This window comes from Dromiciops gliroides, chromosome 5, assembly GCF_019393635.1.
Source record: "Dromiciops gliroides isolate mDroGli1 chromosome 5, mDroGli1.pri, whole genome shotgun sequence".
NCBI lineage: Eukaryota > Metazoa > Chordata > Mammalia > Microbiotheria > Microbiotheriidae > Dromiciops > Dromiciops gliroides.
The window spans coordinates 164,312,543-164,333,958 of record NC_057865.1 but is presented as its reverse complement, the minus strand read 5'-3'; the positions used below and the strand labels follow the sequence as shown (position 1 = coordinate 164,333,958).

Here is a 21,416-nt window from a genome sequence, read left to right as displayed (position 1 = left end):
TTATTTATTTTGGTGAAAATTACTTCAGGAATTATAGAATTTTAGTACATTTACAGTAAAGCAAGTGAACCATTTTCTACTTCTTTCCAAACCTTCACATATGTCATTGCTTTTGTCTGAAATCACCTTATCTCCATTAAACCTATCCTTCCCCCCAAAAAAATTCTGCTTAAAATTAATATTTATGAAGCCTTACTTAATTTCATCCAGTTCTGGTTGATCCATTTATCCCACATATCCCTACAGCTCTACTGAGCATTGACCTCATCCATGCAGAATGACTTTTTTCCCTTAATATAAGTTTTTCAAGTGTGTGTGCGTGCACAGAGATACACATAAATGCAATGTGTATCTACATATACACACATGCATTATACATATATACATTTGCATGTGCATATACATGTGTGTATAAAAACATTATAAGAAATGACATGATACCAAATGAATAGTACAGAAAATAGTCCTACAAATTTCTTAAGAATCTGGCTTACTACGTGTTTCAATTGTCAGAGAATTTTATGTAGTAAGAATTAAGCTAGAACTGAATGAACAGGAAAATGTGGACCTACTGGGTGGAGTGAACAATAAGATCAAAGGCACAGAAGAGGGAATGAATGTAATGATGAGAGAATGAGCATATCAACTGGGCTAGCATAACAGGGAGGAAGCAAAAAAGGTAGTTGGAACCAAGTTGTGTATTGCCTTGAATTCCAGGACTGTGGAAGTTATTATGCAATAACAATAATTCTATCTTATACCTTTATAGCATCTTGGTTTTCAAAGCACTTTCACAGGCTTTTATTCTCACAATTTAGTGAGAGAAGTAGGTCATTTTTATCTAAGCAAAAACTGAGTCTCAAAGGTTAAGAGAACTTGTCTAAGGGAATATAGCTAATTGTCTTGGATAAGAACTCAGGGCTTTTGACTCAGTTCAATGTTCTTTCTATTATACTACAATGCCTCTAAATAATGGGGAGCCATTGAATGTTCTGCAGCACAAATATGATGATTGAAAGAAAAGAGAGTTTTAGGAAGACTAATAAGGCAACTGTGATATATTACAGTGAAAAGAGACTACAGAAGGGAAACAAATTAGTAGATTACAATAGTCCTGGTAGAAAGTAATGAGAGCCTATAACAGTTTATGAAATAAAAAACTGAATAAAGAGAATCATTATGAGAAAGATTTTGAGAAGGTACAAAGAGCAAAATTTGGTGATTAAATAGAAGTAATGGATAAGAAACAGGAAAGAATCAAAGGTGATGCCAAAGTTCTAGGCCTATGAGAGTAGGAAAATTCTCTGGAGTCAGAAGACAGTGAAGATGATAGTACCAATAACAAACAGGGAAATCAGAAAGAGAAGCTAGCTTTGGGGGATAGGGATGGAAAACTATTCAGACAGGTTGAATTAAAGGTGATGGTGGGACAAGAATAAATAGTTACTGATAAGTCGTAAGATACTTCTTAGATGTACTCCCTAAATTAATATCCCCCCCCCCAACACTTCTTCACTGAAATACACTGAAATACAAAGGAGTACCTTTGATGCCCCCTTCCACCTCTGGTCACAATGCCCCACCACGGGGTGTATTTTTGGGAGCCCAATTTATCAAATACCCAATCCTGCATACCTTCGCCACTTTCCTGCTCAGGACACTCCCTGAAAACTTTTCTTAGGTATATTTTTGTTTCCTGCTCTGAAACTCCTCTTGATTTGAGAGAACTTATAGCTAAAGGACAATAAACTGAGAAATTATTGCATCTCTACACCTGGACTTTAATGTGCTCCATGTTTCCAAATAAGGGAACAAAACAGGAAATTCCTATTAATGCTAATAAGAGCGACAAATAGAATTCACCATTGCAATTACAGAACCAACCACCTAATGTTATTATTTTTTAAATATATTTTTGCGTGTAGTAATCAAACTGGCAAGCAATTCTTGTGTTGATATAACTACTCCTGCAAGTGCCACAGCCATAGATACTGAAGACCCAAAAAGAAAGTTATTTCCACCAAAGTCCTTGGGACTGTCAAATAGTTCAACATCAAAAACATATAATTTTTATCAGTGAAAATTACATTCAACAGGCATTAACATCACCTTTACTAATGCACTCTAAGGAACATGGGATTTTTCCATTTGACTTGTAGCTAAAAGTTTCTACAAGAGTTGTCTCCCCTATTGGATTGTGAGATCCTTTGAAGAAGGTTCTGTCTCAATTTTCTATTTGTATCCCCAGTGCTTAGCACAGTGCTTTGTACATAGTAAGCATTTATTAAATGCTTTCTTTCATTCATTTATTTTGGTTTAGATACTTTTTCTGTTAAAAACATGAATCAATCTGCATATTAATTACATAATTTGTAGGTAAAATGCTGATTTATTTCTGCTTTTCTTTAGGAGCAAGTGATTTTCCAATCAAAGATAATCAGTGCCTTATTGAGCTTTCATAGATAATGTTCAATGTACTCTATCAAAAGTAATAGCTTATTAGTAAATAGTAATCAGGAAGTAAAAGAAGCAATAGGCAAATTCTTCATGTATAGCATATAAATAAAATCTTAATGCTGAAACTTATATAGGATAAATACAATAGCCAGTGAATTCTATTTTACTCTAAATATTTCACAAATATCTAAACGACCTTTTCCATGTGTCTTAATAAGAGAAGGCACTGATAAATCAAAATGGTGAATAATAATAAATAATAACCATCATTTCAATATTATTAAAGCCACACAGGTAATACCCTCACCTACAGGTAATTTTAGGATGTAGAGCTTTAAAGAAACTTGGAGACCATCTTATCTATTTAAACTTATTTTATAGATTAAAAAAAAAGCAGAACCGAAAGTTAAATGATCTGTCTAATATCACAAAAGTAGGGGAATCCAGGCAAATCTTTCATTTCTTTGAATCATATGTAGAACATTTTATCTACTTGCTCAAAACTGCACTTGAATTCAGCCACACTAGTCTTCTAGTCCCCCAAGGTAGTAATGCCTACCCTAATCTCATATACACCATCAGCTACCAAATCTTGTCATTTCTACCTGTACAATATCTCTTACACCTGACCACTTGTCTCTATCCACACAGGTCCCCTTTTAGTTCAAGTCTCTATCACCATTTACCTAGATTCTTTCAATGGCTTCCTAATTGGTTTCCCTGACTCAAGTTTGTCACCAACCTAATCCATCCTAAATGCTGTTGCCAAGCGATTTCCTTAAGTGCATATCTAACCATGTTACTCCCCTTCTCAATCAATTCCAATTCCCTGTGTTTTTTTCTAGGATAAAATATAAGCTCTTCTGTTTAGCTTTTAAAGCTCTTTGCAAGCTGGCCCTATCCTATCTTGCTGGCTTAATTGGACATTACTCCCTATCTTACACTGCAATCAAGCAAAACTCTCCTCCTACCATCCCTAAACTTTTGCACAGGCTGTCTCCTATCTCCTATCTGGAATGCACTCCCCTTCCTCACTTCTGCCTTAAAGAATCATTCTTGGAGCACCTAGGTGGTTCAGTGGATAAAGCACCAGCCCTGGATTCAGGAGCACCTGAGTTAAAATCCGACCTCAGACACTTGACACTTACTGTGTGACCCTGGGCAAGTCACTTAACCCTCATTGCCCTACCAGGAAAAAAAAGAATCACTCTCTTCCTTCAAAATACAACTCAAGCACCTTCATGATCCTCCAAATGCTAATGTCCTTATTCCCAAACTACCTTTATTTGATGACTATACATTAATTTGTATTTATTCTGTACATAATTATATATAAACTTGTTTCCTCTCCTATTATAATGTAAGCTCTTTGAGAGTAGGGATTGTTTAACTCTTTGTTTCTCTATCTTTTGTATCCCAGGAGGCCCTGGGATAGTGGATGGCATATAATAGGTACTTAATGTTGGTTAATTCAGTACTCAGCAGATTAATGGGAAAAGGCATAATTTTTATTCACATCTGTCAGTTTGGATCAATAAATATCTATTGAGCACCCATTATATTCAGAAAGAAGACATCTACAACTATCAACACATGCCTGTTTTTCCATTTTTAGGAAGTCTTTCTAACAATGTCAATGAATGCACTGATGGCATTCTTGGTGATTTTTTAATAGTAGAACCACTCCTTTACAATCACACAAATTATTTAGAGGTATGGAAAATATAATCTTTTCTGTACATTCTACTTGGTGTTAAAAGAGAGATAAAGGACCTGGGATTGTGATAACATTGGTATGTGGAACTTCACAATTAGGAAACTTCTACCAGTGCAGATCAGCATTTTCTCTGCAACATATAGTTTTAGAGAGCTGCCTAGATCATGGAGAGTTTTAAGAGACTTGCTCAGGGTAACAAAGAGTATGTCAGAAGTGGAACTTGAACCCAGCTCTTTCTGGCTCTATGACTGGCTTTCTATCTGCTTAGCCATAGACACATAGTTTAAACAAGGTCTAGTCTCTGACCTCTAAGAGAGTTTATGTAGTCTTGTAAGTGGATATGGCACCTAAATAAATAATTACAATACAAAATAATATGTAAGTGCATTGGTGAGACCCTCATGTGACAGGGAAAGGAATCTAATCTTTGCCTGGTAAGCATGAGGGTGCTATTTTTTTAATTGAAAAGTGTTATGACCAGATCACCTAATAGGATGCAAAGTATAAGAGTGATATAAAGGATGTATTAGATAGAATAGTGAAAAAGCGTTGTCAAGACCTATTAGGAAGCTATTGAAATAGTCTAGTTATGTAGTAATCAGAGTCAGTACTAGAGTAGTAGAAGTAGGAACACAGAAAGAAAATGATTCGAGATATGTAGAAGTGGATTCAACAGCATTTTACAAGCAATTGGATACCTGAGGCATAAGAGAAGAAAAAGCCAAAGATAACATCAAGGCTCCAACCATGGAAAAAAATGAATGAATGGTAGGGCCATTTGAGGAAAAGATAATATACTCAGTGCAATGGAATCATAAAAGATTTTGATGAAAAGCAATGACAGAGGATTTCTAATAAGTATGGAGAGGAGGAGAAATTTTGCAGAGACCTGCATAAAGTGCATGATTATCTTTCTGAAATAGCCAAGCAACTGTTATCTATGCTCAAAGTGCAGAGTAATCTTCCTAAAAAAAAAATATAAAGGAATTTGTTTAGGATGGAGTTGGACACCCTAAGAAGCTGTAGTTGCTTGTGGCCAAAGAAATAATGGTATGGATCCACATGGACCCAAAGGCATCAGATTAGAATTCAAGCAGTAAAGGTCGAAAAAGAAGACACAAATAATAGTGGTTGCTCAGTCCCTACCAGGGGAACCTGATACAACAATTTATTGACATGACTAATAATAGAGAGGTCTGCTGTCTGACAAGGGCACATACCTGGGACATGACTGACAAGCTCCCAAGACTTGTCACACCTTCTGACTACTTCCCACATCTAGAGAGTCACATGGATATAAATGATAAGTGAAATACTGCCAGGAATAACCTTAAAGTCATTGGTGAGAATTAGGATATGTTAGTGAAGAAATTAAAACCTTAGGGGCACAGGTGGTGCTTTCCTCACTAACATCAGCTGAAAGCAAGAGTTTCAGAAGGAAAAAAAGTATTTAAGAATAAAATAGCTAATTAAGAAGATGGAATCTGAGAATGGGATTTGGATTTCTGGACCATGGCTTAAAATACAGGAATGATGGACTCATGGCCCAAATGAAATGTACTGAACAAAGGCTGGTAAAATTTTATTTTCCTGAATTCTTGCAAATCTAATGAATAGCCAAAATAGAGAAGGAGAATTATAGACCCATCTCCCTAATGAATATTGATGCAAAAATTTTAAATAAAATGCTAGTAAACATTTATTAAGCTTTTAATATGTGCCAGGCTCTGAGCTAGGCCACCACCTAAAACCTAGTCTTCAAGGAACTTGCTTCTGGAGTGTGTGTGTGTGTGTGTGTGTGTGTGTGTGTGTGTGTACACACACACACACACACACACATGAAGATAAGTAAATTCAAAGGAGGGAGTGATTTAGACAGTACGCTAAGGAAATTTGAGCAGGGAGAAAACATTTTCAACTGGAGAAGGGAAGCAAAGAAGATGAAACAGAGGAAGTAGAATGTTAGCTGAGCCTTGAAAGTAGATTATGAAAGGCATAATCTACCAATTACCCTATTGCATATTTCAAGATGACATATCAAGGGGCAGCTAGGTGGCACAGTGGATAGAGCACTGGCGCTGGATTCAGGAGGACCTGAGTTCAAATTCAGCCTCAGATACTTAACACTTACTAGCTCTGTTACCATGGGCAAGTCACTTAACCCCAATTGCCTCACCAAAAAAAAAAAAAAAAAGAAAAAGAAAAAGATGACATATCAAGTTTGGGGGAAGAGCTAGTAGTCTTATTTGCTGATTTTATATTTTTGATGTTGAAGGGAAGATTCTTGAATTGGTCCAAGAACTAGACCAGGTTGCACTAGATGGTCTCAGAAGCCCCTCTCAATTCTAATGTTCTGTGTCATATAGCCTCTTTAAAAGTCTTCCATTTAGGGGCAGCTAGGTGGCACAGTGGATAGAGCACCGGTCCTGGAATCAGGAGTACCTGAGTTCAAATCCGGCCTCAGACACTTAACACTTACTAGCTGTGTGACCCTGGGAAAGTCGCTTAACCCCAATTGCCTCACTAAAAAAAAAAAAAAAGTCTTCCATTTAAACTCTACAAGCTTGCCTTTATATTCCTGCCAAAATTATTTTTCTGAAGCATAGATCTGGTCACTGAATTTAGCAAACATTTATAAAGTACCTGTTAAATACAGGACACTAGGCTAGGCAAAAATAGTCTCTGGATCAGGTTAAATACTACTGATGAAATGTAATGTATACACAGAAAAGTAAAAGATAAAGGTAATTTGGGGAGGGAATTGTGGGAGTTCACAGAAGGGAGAAATGGCAAGTCCAGTTTGATGGAAACAAGTGAGTGATGGGAAATAATGTGAAATAAAGTTGTGAAAGTAGATTAGGGCCAAATTTTGGAGGCCTTTACATTTTTGACTAAGCAATTTGTGTTTTAACCTAGACTCTGCTAAAAGTGAATAGGGAAGTGTCATGATCAGACCTATGGTTTGGAAGATTATCTTGGCAGTTTTGTGGAGGGCAGACTGGTGCGAGAGGGAGAAACTGAAAAGGGGGAGACTAATTAAGAACCTGTTGCAGGAGTTTAGGTGATAGATGTTGAGGACCTGAACTGGTTTGTGAATAGATCCAGAGAAGAATTCAAAATGGTATTTGTAGTGTGTGTGTAATTTAGTGGCTGCCTAGTAGGATCCTTCTCTTCCCTTCCCTCTTTTATCTCCACCTTTGTTCTAGTTAGCATCAACATCTATAGGAGAGCACTACAGTGTTTCTTAAGTTCAAATCTGGCCTCATACACTTACTAGCTATATGACCCCAGGCAAGTTATTTGCCTTATTTGCCTTAGTTTCCTCATAAAATGAGGTAGAGAAGGAAACAGCAAACCACTCCAGTATCTTTGCCACAAAAATCCCAAAAAGGGTCATGAAGAGTTGTACTCAACTCAAAAAAGACTGAACAATAGGTACAGAGCATTGTGTTAAGTGTTATAGGGGCCACAAGGTGGCACAGTGGATAGAATACCAGCCCTGGAGTCAGAAAGACCTAAGTTCAAATCTAGCCTCAGACACTTCCCAGTTATGTGACCCTGGCAAATCACTTAACCCTGTTTGCCTCAGTTCCACATCTGTAATATGAGCTGGAGAAGGAAATGGCAAACTCCAGGATCTTTTCCAAAAAACCCCAAAACAGGGTCATGAAGAATCTGACTTGACGCAATAACAATGCTCCTCCATAGCATGGGAGCAGACAGAGCCCCACAGTTTGGGACAGCATGGATCTGAGAGAAGTGACTATTTTTCTATTATGTTAATAACCAATTATCAAATTAGGATTAAGGTTTATCCTTTCTATTTCCTCATTCAGGTACCAGCTCCTTTAAGTTATTCAGTCAGTCTCTAAAAGATATGGTTGAGAAATGAGATTGGCCTAATCCTTGGGGTACATGCTCCATGAACTTGGGAGGGACCCTGTCCAATTAGGAGACTTTACTTCTATTTAGAGTATAAACAGAATCTAATCTAGGTGAATTCCAGCCCTAAAGCATTAAGTCTATGCCCTTGCAGCACCCCAGTGGAGTTTAGGGTAACCCAATTCATGAAGGAGAAAAACACATTCCTTTGGCTTTCAGCCTACTTCCTCATTTGAAAGTCAGCCCCCTCAATAACTGTTCACCAATCAGGGTTGATTTTCAACTGCCAGAGAAATCCCTTTTCTAAAGGTATTTAAGCATTCAAGGATCTTCATAGTTTTGTCATTGGTTACTGAAAGAAACCAGTGATAATTTATTGATTATCAGCTAACCTAATTAATAAATTGATTATTAATTACCTAGAAATTCTGTCTTGGGCTTTTCATTCGTCTCATATCTAAGCTTTTAGGGTAGGTAGGTGGGTGGCTAAGTGGTTAGAGTACTGGCCCAAAGTTGTGAAGATCTGAGTTCAAATCTAGCCTTAGAATTTACTAGCTGTGTGACCCAGGACAAATCACTTAACTCTTATTTGCCTCAGTCCCTGATCTGTAAAATGGGAATACATTGGAGAAGGAAAGGGCAAACCACTACAGCATCGTTGCCAAGAAAATTCCATGGAGTTACAAAGAAGCAGACATGATTGAGCAACAACAAACCTACTACTTACCTCAAAGTCGGTGCTGAGACTTTAAAGTTTTTATGTTTAAGATTCTGCATGCTAGGCTTCAGCAATATGTAAACTGAGAATTACCAGAAGAACAGGCTTGTTTTTGAAGAGGCAGAGAAATCAGAGACAAAATTGACAACATTCACTGGATTGTGGAGAAAGCAAGGGAGTTCTAGAAAAACATCTACTTCTGCCTCATTGACTATACTTAAAGCCTTTGTGTGCATCACAACAAGATATACCAAGTCCTCAAAGAGATGGGAGCAATAGATCATCTTACTTGTCTTCTCAGGAACCTATATGAGGGTCAAGAAACAACAGCTGGAACCCAACATGGAACAACTGATTGGTTTAAGATTGGAAAAGGAGTATGACAAGGCTATGTATTATCACCTTTTTTATTTAACTTATATGTAGAGTACATCATGAAGAATGACAGCCTGGATTAATCAAAAACTAGAATTAAAGTTGCCAGAAGAAATGTCAACAATTTCAGAGATGCTGACAATACCACTCTGATGGCAGAAAGTCAGGAGAAATTAGGAAGCCTCTTGATGAGGGTGAAAGAGGAGAGTGTAATAGCTGGTTGAAGCTTAACTTAAAAAAAATAAGATCTTGGCAACTGGTTCCATCATTTCCTGGCAAATACAGGGAGAAGAAATGGAAGCCATGTCAGATTTTATATTCATGGGCTCAAAGATCACTGCAGACAGTGGCTGTAGCCCTGAAATTAAAAGATGTTTACTCCTTGGAAGGAAAGCTATGGCAAATCTGGACAGCATATTAAAAAGCAGAGTCATCACCTTGCCAACAAAAGTCAATATAGTTAAAACCATGGTAGTAGCAATGTATGGCTATGAGAGTTGGACTATAAGGAAAGCTGAGTGCCACAGAATCAACATTTTCAAATTGTGGAGCTGGAGAAGACTTGAGAGTCCCTTGGACAGCAAGATCAAATCAGAAATTTAGTATATTCATTGGAAGGTCAAATAATAAAGCTGAAGCTTAAATACTGACCACATAATGAGAAGCTGAGACTCACTTTGAAAGATCCTGATATTGGGGAAAATTGAAGGCAAAAGGAAAAAGAGATGGCTGAGAATGCGATGGATAGATAGATAGTATCATGGAAATATCCCTGTACAGACTTTGAGAGATAGAGGAGGATAGAAGGGCCTGGCTGGCGTGCTATGGGCCATGAAGAGTTGGACACAACTGAATGACTAAAGAACAACTACAATGCTATTATTCTCTCCAATTCTCTCATCTCAAGAATCCACTATGTAAACCAAATGGTAGAAGGGTTTGAGATCTCTGTTCCTTTTAATATGGTATGCCATTCTGGCTCTTTCCCTCTTGGGGGATTTTAAACCCAAATTTCTTCTGGACTTAAAGAGTGTCACAGGAGATTGATAGTTAATACTGTGTTTTCAAAAAGAATTGCCTCCTGTATAGATGCCTCTCTTCCATTTTGGGGGGGTTCCAAAACTATAAAGTTGTTTGTGAGTTATTGTGTAATATTTACCAAGTAACTTATATTAGTATCATTAACTTAATGGGTAGTAGCAAAAATGTTATATAGGGGTGTCTTTTCTTAATTCTTTTTAATTTACTCTGAACTGGACAAACATGAACATTTCCAGAAAAAAAAGTAATAGAAAAAAAGATTATATGTGATGCCACAAATAAAAAATAAAAACAAACTACAAAGAGTTAAGGGGAAAACAGTCTACATATATTTATGAAATTATATACTATACAAAGAGAGTATACAAGGTTAGAAAAATTATAGTAAGAGAAGCCCAGAAATTCAGAGGAGACAAAAAAATCCAAGAAAGAAGCCAAAAATAAAACCTACTGTTAAAAATGCAAATGTAAAAAGTACAGGAAATAATCAAAGTAAACCAGAATTCCGGATGCAGTGAGGAAAAGTAGGCCTCACAGACATCACTGGCACTTAGAGGGATAAGACCCATAGATGGACCAAGGCTTTAGACTATACCTTAAAAAAAACCCCAAAACAGGACAGGTAAATAGGGGCAGGAGAGTGGTGGTTTTAATAATATCATATTAGTTTTTTCATGCTACCCACCTTCACATAGAGCTCTAATGGGTTCAGAATGCAGCATAAAACATATTTTCTTTCCTTTGTTTTTTTTCAGGGGGAGGGGTTAATGCAAAGATTTGCATGACTATAAATATTTGTAAGTGGCTTCTAGTTTTCTTGTCTTCTCAGTGCTTAGGGGAGGGGTTAAGGAGAGAATCTGGAACTGATAATTTTTTTAAAAGTGAATTTTAAAAAGCAATAGTATATTAAGACAATATACTCACCTAGCTGCTAGAGTCAGCCAGGTGGCCCGCTGAATAGACTACTGAGCCTGGAGTCAGGAAGACCTGGGTTGAAATGCAGCATCAGACACTTACTGGCTGTGTGACCTTGGGCAAGTCATTTATTTATCTACATTTCCTCAACTGTAAAATAAAGACAATAATAGCCCCTATATTGCAGAGTTATTGTGAGGGTCAAATGAGATAATATTTATAAAGTACTTAGCACAGTGCCTGACACATAGCAGGTGCTAAATGAATGCTTATTCCCTTCCCTTCCCTTGCCATGAGTTAGTCCAAAGAAATAAAGTGGAAAAAAAAGCATGATGGAAAATATTTGGGTTAAGATTAGGAGAAATAGAAGTGATACTGTATTGGTAAATACTAGTATTCGGACCAACTGGACAGAAAGAGAAAATAATTCAAGGAACAGAATGCAAGCCTGGCAAAAAGGTAGAATATAGTAGGGCTAAGGAACTTCAATTATCTAGACATCTTCTGGAGTGTTCTGTCAAAAGCAGAGCAGATAATAATTTATTGGCTTGACAATAACAATTTAAGTCTTCAAAAGGAGAATAATGTAGTGAGGGTAATTGCTATCCTGAATCTAAATCTGGCCAGTAAGAAAGAACTACTTGCTGGAGTGGAAATGATGGGAACCTTGCAGGGAAGTGACCATTACTTTCATTTTAGGTTCTATGATAAAGGAGAGTAAAGTCAGATGTAGTCGACATACACTCAAGATTTTTGGAAAGCAGATTTTAAAAGATTCTGGGAAGGGGCAAACTCATATGGCCTATAATGCTACAAACAAAGTCATCTCTGAGAAATTTTCAAGGATGAAATTCTGAAGAGATACATATCTAATGAGTAGGAAATGGGGGAATATGGATGAACAGGGAACTTAGATGTAAAACCAACTTAGATATAAAAAGGCAAATACATCAGATGGAAATTAGTGTAGGTAAACAAAGATTCAATTCAATAGGCATTTGGAATTTACTAAGGCAAATTCAAAAGACAAAAATGACAAATAATCCCTCCTCAAGAAGCTGAGATACATCAGGGGATATAATAAATAAACAGAAAAGCAAATGAAAGACAATTGAGGAATAGGGTACTGACAACAAAAGGCTTCCCAAAGAAGGTGGCATCTAAGTTGAGTTGAGACTTGAAGGAGCCTATGGATTCTAAAAGGTAGAAGTAACAAGGAAGTACATTCAGACATGGTAACTAACCTATGAAAAAGCAGTAAGGCAACAGGTAATGTTTAGGTTCTGGGAACAGAAATAGGATCTGTGTAAAGTAGATGAGTGTAAAAAAGAGTCTGGAAAGGTAATTTGGTGCTAAACTATAAAGGAATATAAATAAGGAATTAATACAAAAGCATGATACATTACTATAAGAATACCAGGATTACAATAATGTAATATAAACAATATGAAAAGGAAGCTGAACTCAGTTGACGTTAAGGGCGATGACCAAAAATTATTCCAAAGAACAAATGATAAAACTTCCCTCGCTCATGGCAGAAAATGGCTGTCAAAGGTTATGTCTACATATGGATTACAACATCAATTGGGTTGCCTGATTGTTTTGCTTTGTAGACACGGAAAAGTTCCATTTGGGGTGGAAGAGAGAACATATGGAAATGTCTGTCTAGTAAAAAACAAAAGGCATTAATAAAACTCTGAATTTAATGAAATAAGCATTTCATTAAGTGCCTACAATGTGTAAGGCACTATGCTATGAACTTGGGATACAAAGACAAAAATAAAAATCCCTGCCCTTAAGGAGTTTATGTATTCTCACATGCTATTGGGAAGATAAAACATAAACCTAGATAGGTAAGTATGAATCCCTTGTTTAACAAAAACTTGAGGGGATAATAGAAAGCAGTTTGGTAGAAGTTAGGTTTATACCAATACCTTATATCAATATAACAACATACTCCAAATCGTTATATGACTTAAATGTAAAAGATCATATAAAAATATAAAATTAAAGAAGAGATCTTTTCCATCTGTGGCTAAGGGAGAATTCTTACCTACAAAAGGATCATAAGAGATAAAGTAAAAAATTTCAAATACAATAAAATAGTGGACAAATTTATTACATAAAATTGAGAAGTTTTTTCTCAAAAATAATAGCAACTAGAATGAGAAGGAAAACAACTGAAAAATGTTGAGACAAATTTCTATGATAGTGGTCAAGATAAATAACACGAGATAAATAAAGAATTTATATAAATATAAATATATGATAATAAGAGTCAATACCTAATTGATAACTGGTCAAAGAATATGAATAGGTAGTTCTCAAATAAATGCAAACTATTAACAAGCATATGAGAACAATGCTCTAAATCACTAATAATTAGAGAAATATAATTGAAAACAGTTCTGATGTCCTACTTCATACCTATCAGATTGACAAAGATGGTATAAGAATAAAATAGTCATTGTGGCCAGGGTTGTGGGAGAACAGACAAACTAACTTACTACTGGTGAAACTGTGAATTGATTCAAACATTCTGGAACACAATTTGCAACAAAACCCCCAAAGTTACTATCCAATACATATCCTTTAACCCAGAATAGTATTAGTTGGTATATTATCTCAAGGGGATCAAGGGAAAGGGCCCGTATATACATAATATTTATGGCAACACTTCTTGTAGTAGCAAAGAACTAGAAACAAAATGAGTGTATTTCAACAAGGAATGGCTTTAGAAAAGTGGTTATAAATGCGATGGAATACTACCAAATCCTAAGAAATGTCTGGAGATCAAATGGAGATAATCAACAGAGAAAGCAATACATTAAGGTTGATGTGGAAAGGCTTCTTTCAGAAGGTGAGATTTTAGCTGGGATGGGAAGGAAGCCAGGAGATGGTGAGAATTCTAGTCATGGAGAACAACCAGTGAAAATTACTGGAGTCTGGAAATGGAGCATCTCATGGAAGGAACAGCCAGAAGGCAGCATTAGTGGGAGTGTATAAGGGGTAAGAAGACTTGAAAAGCACAAGAGGACCAGGTTATAAAGGATTTTAAAAGCCAAGTAGAAAATTATATATTTGATCCAGAAACAAGGAGCCACTGAAGTTTACTTAATGGGTGTGAAAGGGATGGTGATGGGGTCAGATCTGCACTTTAGGAAGATCAATTTATCAGTGGTGTGGAGGATGGATTGTAGCAGAGAAAGACTTACAGTAGGAAGACTGACAGAAGGCTATGTCAATAGTCTAGGTGTGAGGTGATGAGGGCCTGTACCAGGGTAGTGGAGGTATCAGAAGAGAGAAGGCTACAAATATAAAAGATCTCATGAAAGTAAAATGAACAAGACTTGGCAACAGATTGTATACGGGGGGTGAAAGGGAGTGAGGAATCAAGGAAGACATCTAATTTGTAAAAAAGCCTGAGAAAGTAGTAGTTCCTTCAACAGTAATAAAGAATGTAGGAAGATAGAAAACTGGATGGAAGGAAAGATGAGTTAAGTTTTGACATGTTGAGTTTAAGATGTCTATGACCCCATATCAGGTCGTGTATCTGAATGTGGGGGTTGAGAAAATTGGGCAACAGTAAAAGGCTATGTATACCTATTTTATATACCTATATACCAGGAGTCACATAAAAATTTCTTGGGCAAAAAGGAGTTATGAGTCGAAAAAATTTAAGAAGTCCTGCTCTATGGGACGCCCAACTAGATTTCCCATAAGCAATTGTAAATGAAAGACCATGAGTTTAGGGGACAGCTAGGTGGTGCAGTGGATAAAGCACTGGCCCTGGATTCAGGATGACCCGAGTTCAAATTCGACCTCAGACACTTGACACTTACTAGCTGTGTGACCCTGGGCAAGTTGCTTAACCCTCATTGCCCCACCCAAAAAAAAGAAAGAAAGAAAGAAAGAGAAATAAAGAAAAAGAAAAAAGGAAAGAAAAGAAAAGAAAAAGAAAGACTATCAGTTTAAGAAAGAGGTGTGGGCTCAATTAGTAGATCTGAGATTCATCATCACAGAAACAATTAAATCCATGGGAACTAATGAGATCACTAAAATAAATAGTCTAGAAAGAAGAGGGTCCAAGTCAGAGCCCTGGAGAGCATTCATTGTTACCAGGCATGACCTAGACAAAGATCCAGCAAAGGAGAATATGAAGGAGTGATCAGACAGGTAGGATGAGAACCAGGATAAAGTATAGTTGGTCCTTTTCAATCTTCGTTATTACAATATCATCTATCTCTCATCATCTCAGCATCAGTATTATTCCCCAAAACTCTTCCTCTCTCATCCTTGATGAGTTCATTCCTCTGCAATGTATACTGTTGTATAAGCTGCATTTCTCTTCAAGATGGACTATTTGCTTAAATTCAACATAATCAACCAATGAATCAATCATAAAAATGGTACCCATTAAGGGTCTCACACTGCGCTAGGTTTGGGGATGTAAATACAAAAAAGTAAACAAGTATATACAATGAGGTAACCAAAGTGTATTATGAAAATTATGGGGTTTTTAGATGCCTTTGGGCCCATGATGAAATCAACTCCAACATCTTCTTTATCTTTTTGAGGATTCTAACTATCCTCTAATTCTTTTGTAGTAAGAATGTCAAATAGAAACAGTTCGGTACTTGTTGCTTGCTGATCAGAAACTATACCCTGAGAATAATATCAGAAATTAAATTAACAACGATCTAAAGACTGGTCTGAGTGCTTCTTAGAACTACCATGATCACACAATACCTCACTGTGATGTGACTTGATTCATGAAGGTTACTGCAACAGAGTAAAAAGTCTAACAAACTTGAACGCTTCATATCCAAGCTCAGCAGCAAGTTATAAATCTGTCACCTAAGAACCAACCTAACTTAAATGCAGGGAAGCTCATCACTAGGTGACTGGGTACCAGATGATGACTTCCTTTGGCCAATAGCTATGCTGAAAACACATATCAAATGGTACACGTTTGCTCCTGCTTCAACAGTGAACACACCAGTGAACAGTGGAGTGACTGAAAAGGAGTTTGAGGACACCATGTGCACAAATTTCTTTTAGATAAGAAATAAATTGTAATTTTTGAATTTTTTTAAAGGTGTAGGGTCATTATTTAACTTTGTAGGAGTTCTTAACAAGATCCTCAGGCCATAGCCTAATAATTTCATCATAAAAGACTATTCATTCTTGTTTATTTTAAGAGTTCTCATAATATGTGTGATTCAGAATACACAAATTTATGAACAGGTACTGTAAATATGTCAATTATAAATATTAAATATTTTTAAAGAAGCTAGCTTATTAACTACTTAAAAATATAGTCAGTAGGACACATACAAGTTATCAAATATCAATAACTATAATAACATTTTAGCCATAACATTAAAATAGAAAAACCTCTAAAGAACACTAACCTATTATTACATAGACTAAATGGCAAGAAACTGCAACCTAATTAGCAGTGCAGCTTGTATCTATAACATGGAATTAGCACAATTTCTCCTTTTTATTATTAGTTTGTTTTTGTGGAAAGGTGAGACTTTATCTGCATGGTTCTGTTCATTTATGCTCATCTGCAAAAGGACTTAATTATGTTCTTTCAGTTCTCTACAATAAGGAAATTGAAAACTGTCACTTCAAAATTAAAAATATTAAAGAAATTAATGATCAGATTCTTTACTAATGAGGTTTTTTTTCTGCCTAGATGTCACTATCCTGACCAACAAAACAAATCAATGACCCTCTCCTTCAAGGTTAAGGAAAAGAAACTTTATTACAAGAGAAAATATGAGGAAAGGAATATTTCAGACTAAAAAAATTACCTACAAGCTCTATTTTCTTCATCTCACTTTCAAAGGTATCAATAAGTTTGTACTATTTTGTTAAAAAATATAATACATTTTCTTCTTATCATTCCCTGTATTTTGTACTAGCTAGTGAAGGGAATTTGTTAGTACTACAAAGTTATCTCAAGCTAAACCACAGATTCTATACTATTAAATATCAACTTACATCTGAAGATGGTGATTCAAGAACAATGCCAAATCCTAAAACGTGGTTCTCTTCAGTGGGGATGCGTTGAGCTTTCTGTAGAACAGATTGGTCAGAGGTGACTGCTGTCTTTTCATTCTCTATTACATTGAGCTTCTTATTCATAGGAAGAGGTTCAGTGATCTTTGGGAGTACTTTTTTCTTTTTATTTCTTTTTCGGGACACAACTGTTCTCTGGGAACATAGATGGGAAATTGGGGGCTGTTGTCTGTTTTGAGTTCCAACTGCAAACAAACAAACAAACAGAAGTATGATAAAGGTACCTGCCAACTCAATTTAAAACTCTAATCATGCTGCCTACTATTTTACAAATTTTACACTAAAATGAAGCCCTTTCATATCAGGATCTCAAATATGGCCTGACAACATGGATTAAGGGAATAAAACACAAAATTAACTTTGAGCTGGACACAAAAGCCTATAAAAAATATTTGGCGGTCACCTAATGCAAGCTCTGGCATGCTGCCAAAGAAAGTTTTAAAAGAGAAAGGCCATCTACAAGAAAAACCTAGCTACTGGTTTTCAAGTGAAACATCAGAGAGAATGTCTCAAGTGGAATTTACTAGTACTATAGGTTATATGGAAAAGACAGTTATGAGGTGTTTTAAAAAGAAAAGAATCATATTTTAAAATGTCTTTATAAATGAGATTTAATACAAAAGAGAATAACTTTGGGAATTTAGTTTAAGTATATATCATTCATACTCTGCAACATAAACACTCAATGCAATGTAATGGAAAGAGCAATGAATTTGGAATCAAAATAATTGGGCTTGACTAAGAGCTTTTCTATTTATTAGCCATGAGACCATGGGCAAGTCACAACTTCCCTGAGCCTCTGTTTCCTAAAACATAAAATGATGGTAATAATACATGAACAATCTATGTTATAGGGTTGTCCTCAATAAATCAATTTGTAAAACTTCAAGCACTACCTGTGAGTTATTATTGTTGTTACTGTTATTATCATTATTGTGATTATAACATGAACATTTCAACTGTAGCATTTTCTTTAACTAAGCAACTGTTCTCTACATGGCTCCATGATTGGTAAAGATGCAGGAGTGGTAACTCTGTGCTGTTTTATTGGCAAATGTGATTTGTAAGTCTAAGCAAAACAGAGTTTGGAATTATTTTACAATACAAGTGATGTTTTTCACTGAACATGTAGGCAGAATCTAAACCCAGGACCTGTTACTGACTTATTAGATTCATTCATACATTCAACAAATATTAACTAAGCATCTGTTATGTTCATAGCTCTGTCCACGTGATTTCATCTTTTTGTACCTCCATTTTATATATCTGAAAAATGGGAACAATGTTTCTATGTCTCATGGACAATTAAGTTAATTAATGTAAGCTACAAAACACTTTGAAATCCAAGATGAAAAACAACATGAAAGTAAAAGAGTACTAATACTTTTGAAGAATTAAAGTATAACAACTATAGTTCTTACAAGTTTGCTCTGAAAAATAAGGTTTTTAACACATTTTGAAACCGTTTAGTGAAAACTGCCATAGAGACACTGTATTATTTAGACCCTTAAACATCAAAACACTGCTAAGTGTGACTACTGGGCATGGCTGGAATAAATCCATAAATAAATAGAAGATATGGAGGGCAGCTAGGTGGTGCAGTGGATAAAGCACTGGCCCTGGATTCAGGAGGACCTGAGTTCAAATCCAGCTTCAAGCACCTGACACTTACTAGCTGTGTGACCCTGGGAAAGTCACTTAACCCTCATTGCCCTCCTTTAAAAAAAAGTTAATAAATAGAAGATATCTAAATCTAAAGAACTTTTACTAAGCTAAAAACTTTGTCATTTTCACCCAATTATCAAAAAAACAGTTTATTCAGAAGATGAGGCATAGAAATGTAAAAATTATCGACCAGGACTATAGTGATTGGCCTACCTAGTTTATCTTGATGTCTATGCTATGTCTATATACATCAAGTAAAATGGGTTACCCAGACAATTATCACCATGGTTAAGAGTAGAAATAAAGAGCTGTGCATGGATAGGCTGAGCCAATATAATAAAAATGACAAGCTTACCTAAACAGATCTATTTATTTACTGCCATATAAAACTATCAAAATTATTTTATAGATCTAGAAAAAAATAATAACAAAATTCATCTGGAAGAACAAAAGCTCAAAGATTTCAAGGGAATCAATGAAAAAAATACAAAAGAAAGTGGTCTAACAGTACCAGATCTCAAACTGTATTGTAAAATGGTAATTATCAAAACAATGTGGTACTGGCTAAGAAACACAGAAGTGGATCAGTGGAATAAAATAGGTACAAATTATACTATAGTAAATGACTACAGTAATCTAGTATATGATAAACCCAAAGATCCAAGCTTTTGAAAAAAACCTCATTATTTGACAAAAACTGCTGGGAAAACTGTAAAATAGTATGGCAGAAATAAGATATAGACCAACATCTCACACTGTATATTACAATAAGGTCAAAATGGAGGGGCAGTTAGGTGGCGCTGTGGATAAGAGCACCAGTCCTGGATTCAGAAGGACCTGAGTTTAAATCTCAAATTTGGCCTCAGACACTTGACACTTACTAGCTGTGTGACCCTGGGCAAGTCACTTAACCTCAATTGCCTTGCCCCCCCCCCAAAAAAAAGGGTGGGGTATATGATTTACACATAAAGGGTGATATCATAAGCAAATTAAGAGAGCATGGAATAGTCTGTCAGATTTATGGGCAGGGAAAGAATTTAGGACAAAAGAAGATATAGAGAGCAATACAAAATATAAAATAGATAATTTTGATTATATAAAATTAAAAATATTTTGCAAGAACAAAACCAATGCAACCAAAATCATAAGGAAAGCAGAAAACTGGGAATTTTTGAAACAAATATCTCTGATAAAGGTCTCATTTCTCAAATATATAGAGAACTGAGTCAAATTTATAAATTCAAGTCATTCCCTAATTGATAGTCAAAGGATATATACAGGCAGTTTTCATACAAAGAAATCAAAGCTATCTATAGTCATATGAAAAAATGCTCTAGATCACTATTGATCAGAAAAATGAAAATTAAAACAACTCTGAGGTATCACCTCACACCTATAAGAGTGGCAAATATTACAAAAAAGGAAAATATTGGATGTTGGAGGGTATGTGGGAAAACTGGGACACTAATCCACTGTTGGTGAAATTGGGAACCAATCCAACTATTCTGGAGAGCAATTTGTAACTATGCCCCAAAGCCTACCAAACTGTGCATAGGTTTATATCCCAAAGATCCCCATAAAGAGAAAAAATCTAGGGCAGCTAAGTTGCACAGTGAATAGAGCACTGGCCCTGGATTCAGGAGGACCTTAGTTCAAATCTGACCTCAGACACTTGACATTTACTAGCTGTGTGACCCTGGGCAAGTCACTTAACCCTCATTGCCCTGCCCCCTAAAATTTTTTTTTAAAAAACAGAGAAAAATCTATTTGTACAAAAACATTTATAAAAGCTCTTTTTGTGGTGCCTAAGAATTGGAAATCAAAGGGATGCCCATCAGTTGGGGAATAGCTAAACTATGGTATATGATTGTGATGGAATATTATATCATTATGCTATAAGAAATGACAAGCAGGATGGTTTCAGAAAAGCCTGGAAAGACTTATATGACCTGATGTATAGTGAAGTGTGCAGAACCAGGAGAACATTGTACACAGTGATAGCAATATTGTTTGATGAAATTGTGAATGATTTCAATATTCTCAGCAATACAATGATCCAAGACAATCCCAAAGGACTCATGATGAAGCATACCACCCAGCCCAAAGAAAGAACTGATACTGACTGAACACAGACTGAAGCATGCTATTTTTCACTTTATTTCTTTCATTGAGTTTTCTTATACAAAAGGACTAATATGGTAATGTTTTACATAATTGCATTCGTATAACCTATATCTGATTGCCTACCACCTCAAGGATGGGGGGAAGGGAGGGAGGAAAGGAAAGATAGAATTTGGAACTCAAAACTTTAAATAAATTTCAATTAGAATGTTAAAAAAAATAAAGAGCTGGAAAGGATCTTAAAAGTCATATAGTCCAGTCCCTTTACATTATAGATGATGAAAATGAAACCCAGAAAGGGGAGGTGACTTGACCATGGTTATACAGAGAATAAAGTAGCAGAATAATCTCTGTGCTCTGACTCCTAGGTCAGTTCTGTTCCACTACCCTACTCTATCCCTCAGACTATTCTTGCCTTAGTTGTGGAAATTCTTC

The 21,416-nt window shown here is 35.9% G+C and overlaps 1 protein-coding gene across 4 annotated transcripts in view; it reads right to left on the bottom strand.

Annotated features, from left to right (window-relative positions):
- BEND7 (BEN domain containing 7) overlaps positions 1-21,416 on the bottom strand; it is a 138,536-nt gene that overhangs the window by 67,621 nt on the left and 49,499 nt on the right. For all 4 annotated transcript variants that reach the window (XM_043965190.1, XM_043965191.1, XM_043965193.1 and 1 more), the window contains one exon: positions 17,118-17,380. In XM_043965190.1, coding sequence (XP_043821125.1) covers positions 17,118-17,380 — 263 coding nt within the window. The remainder of the gene's footprint in view (positions 1-17,117; positions 17,381-21,416) is intronic.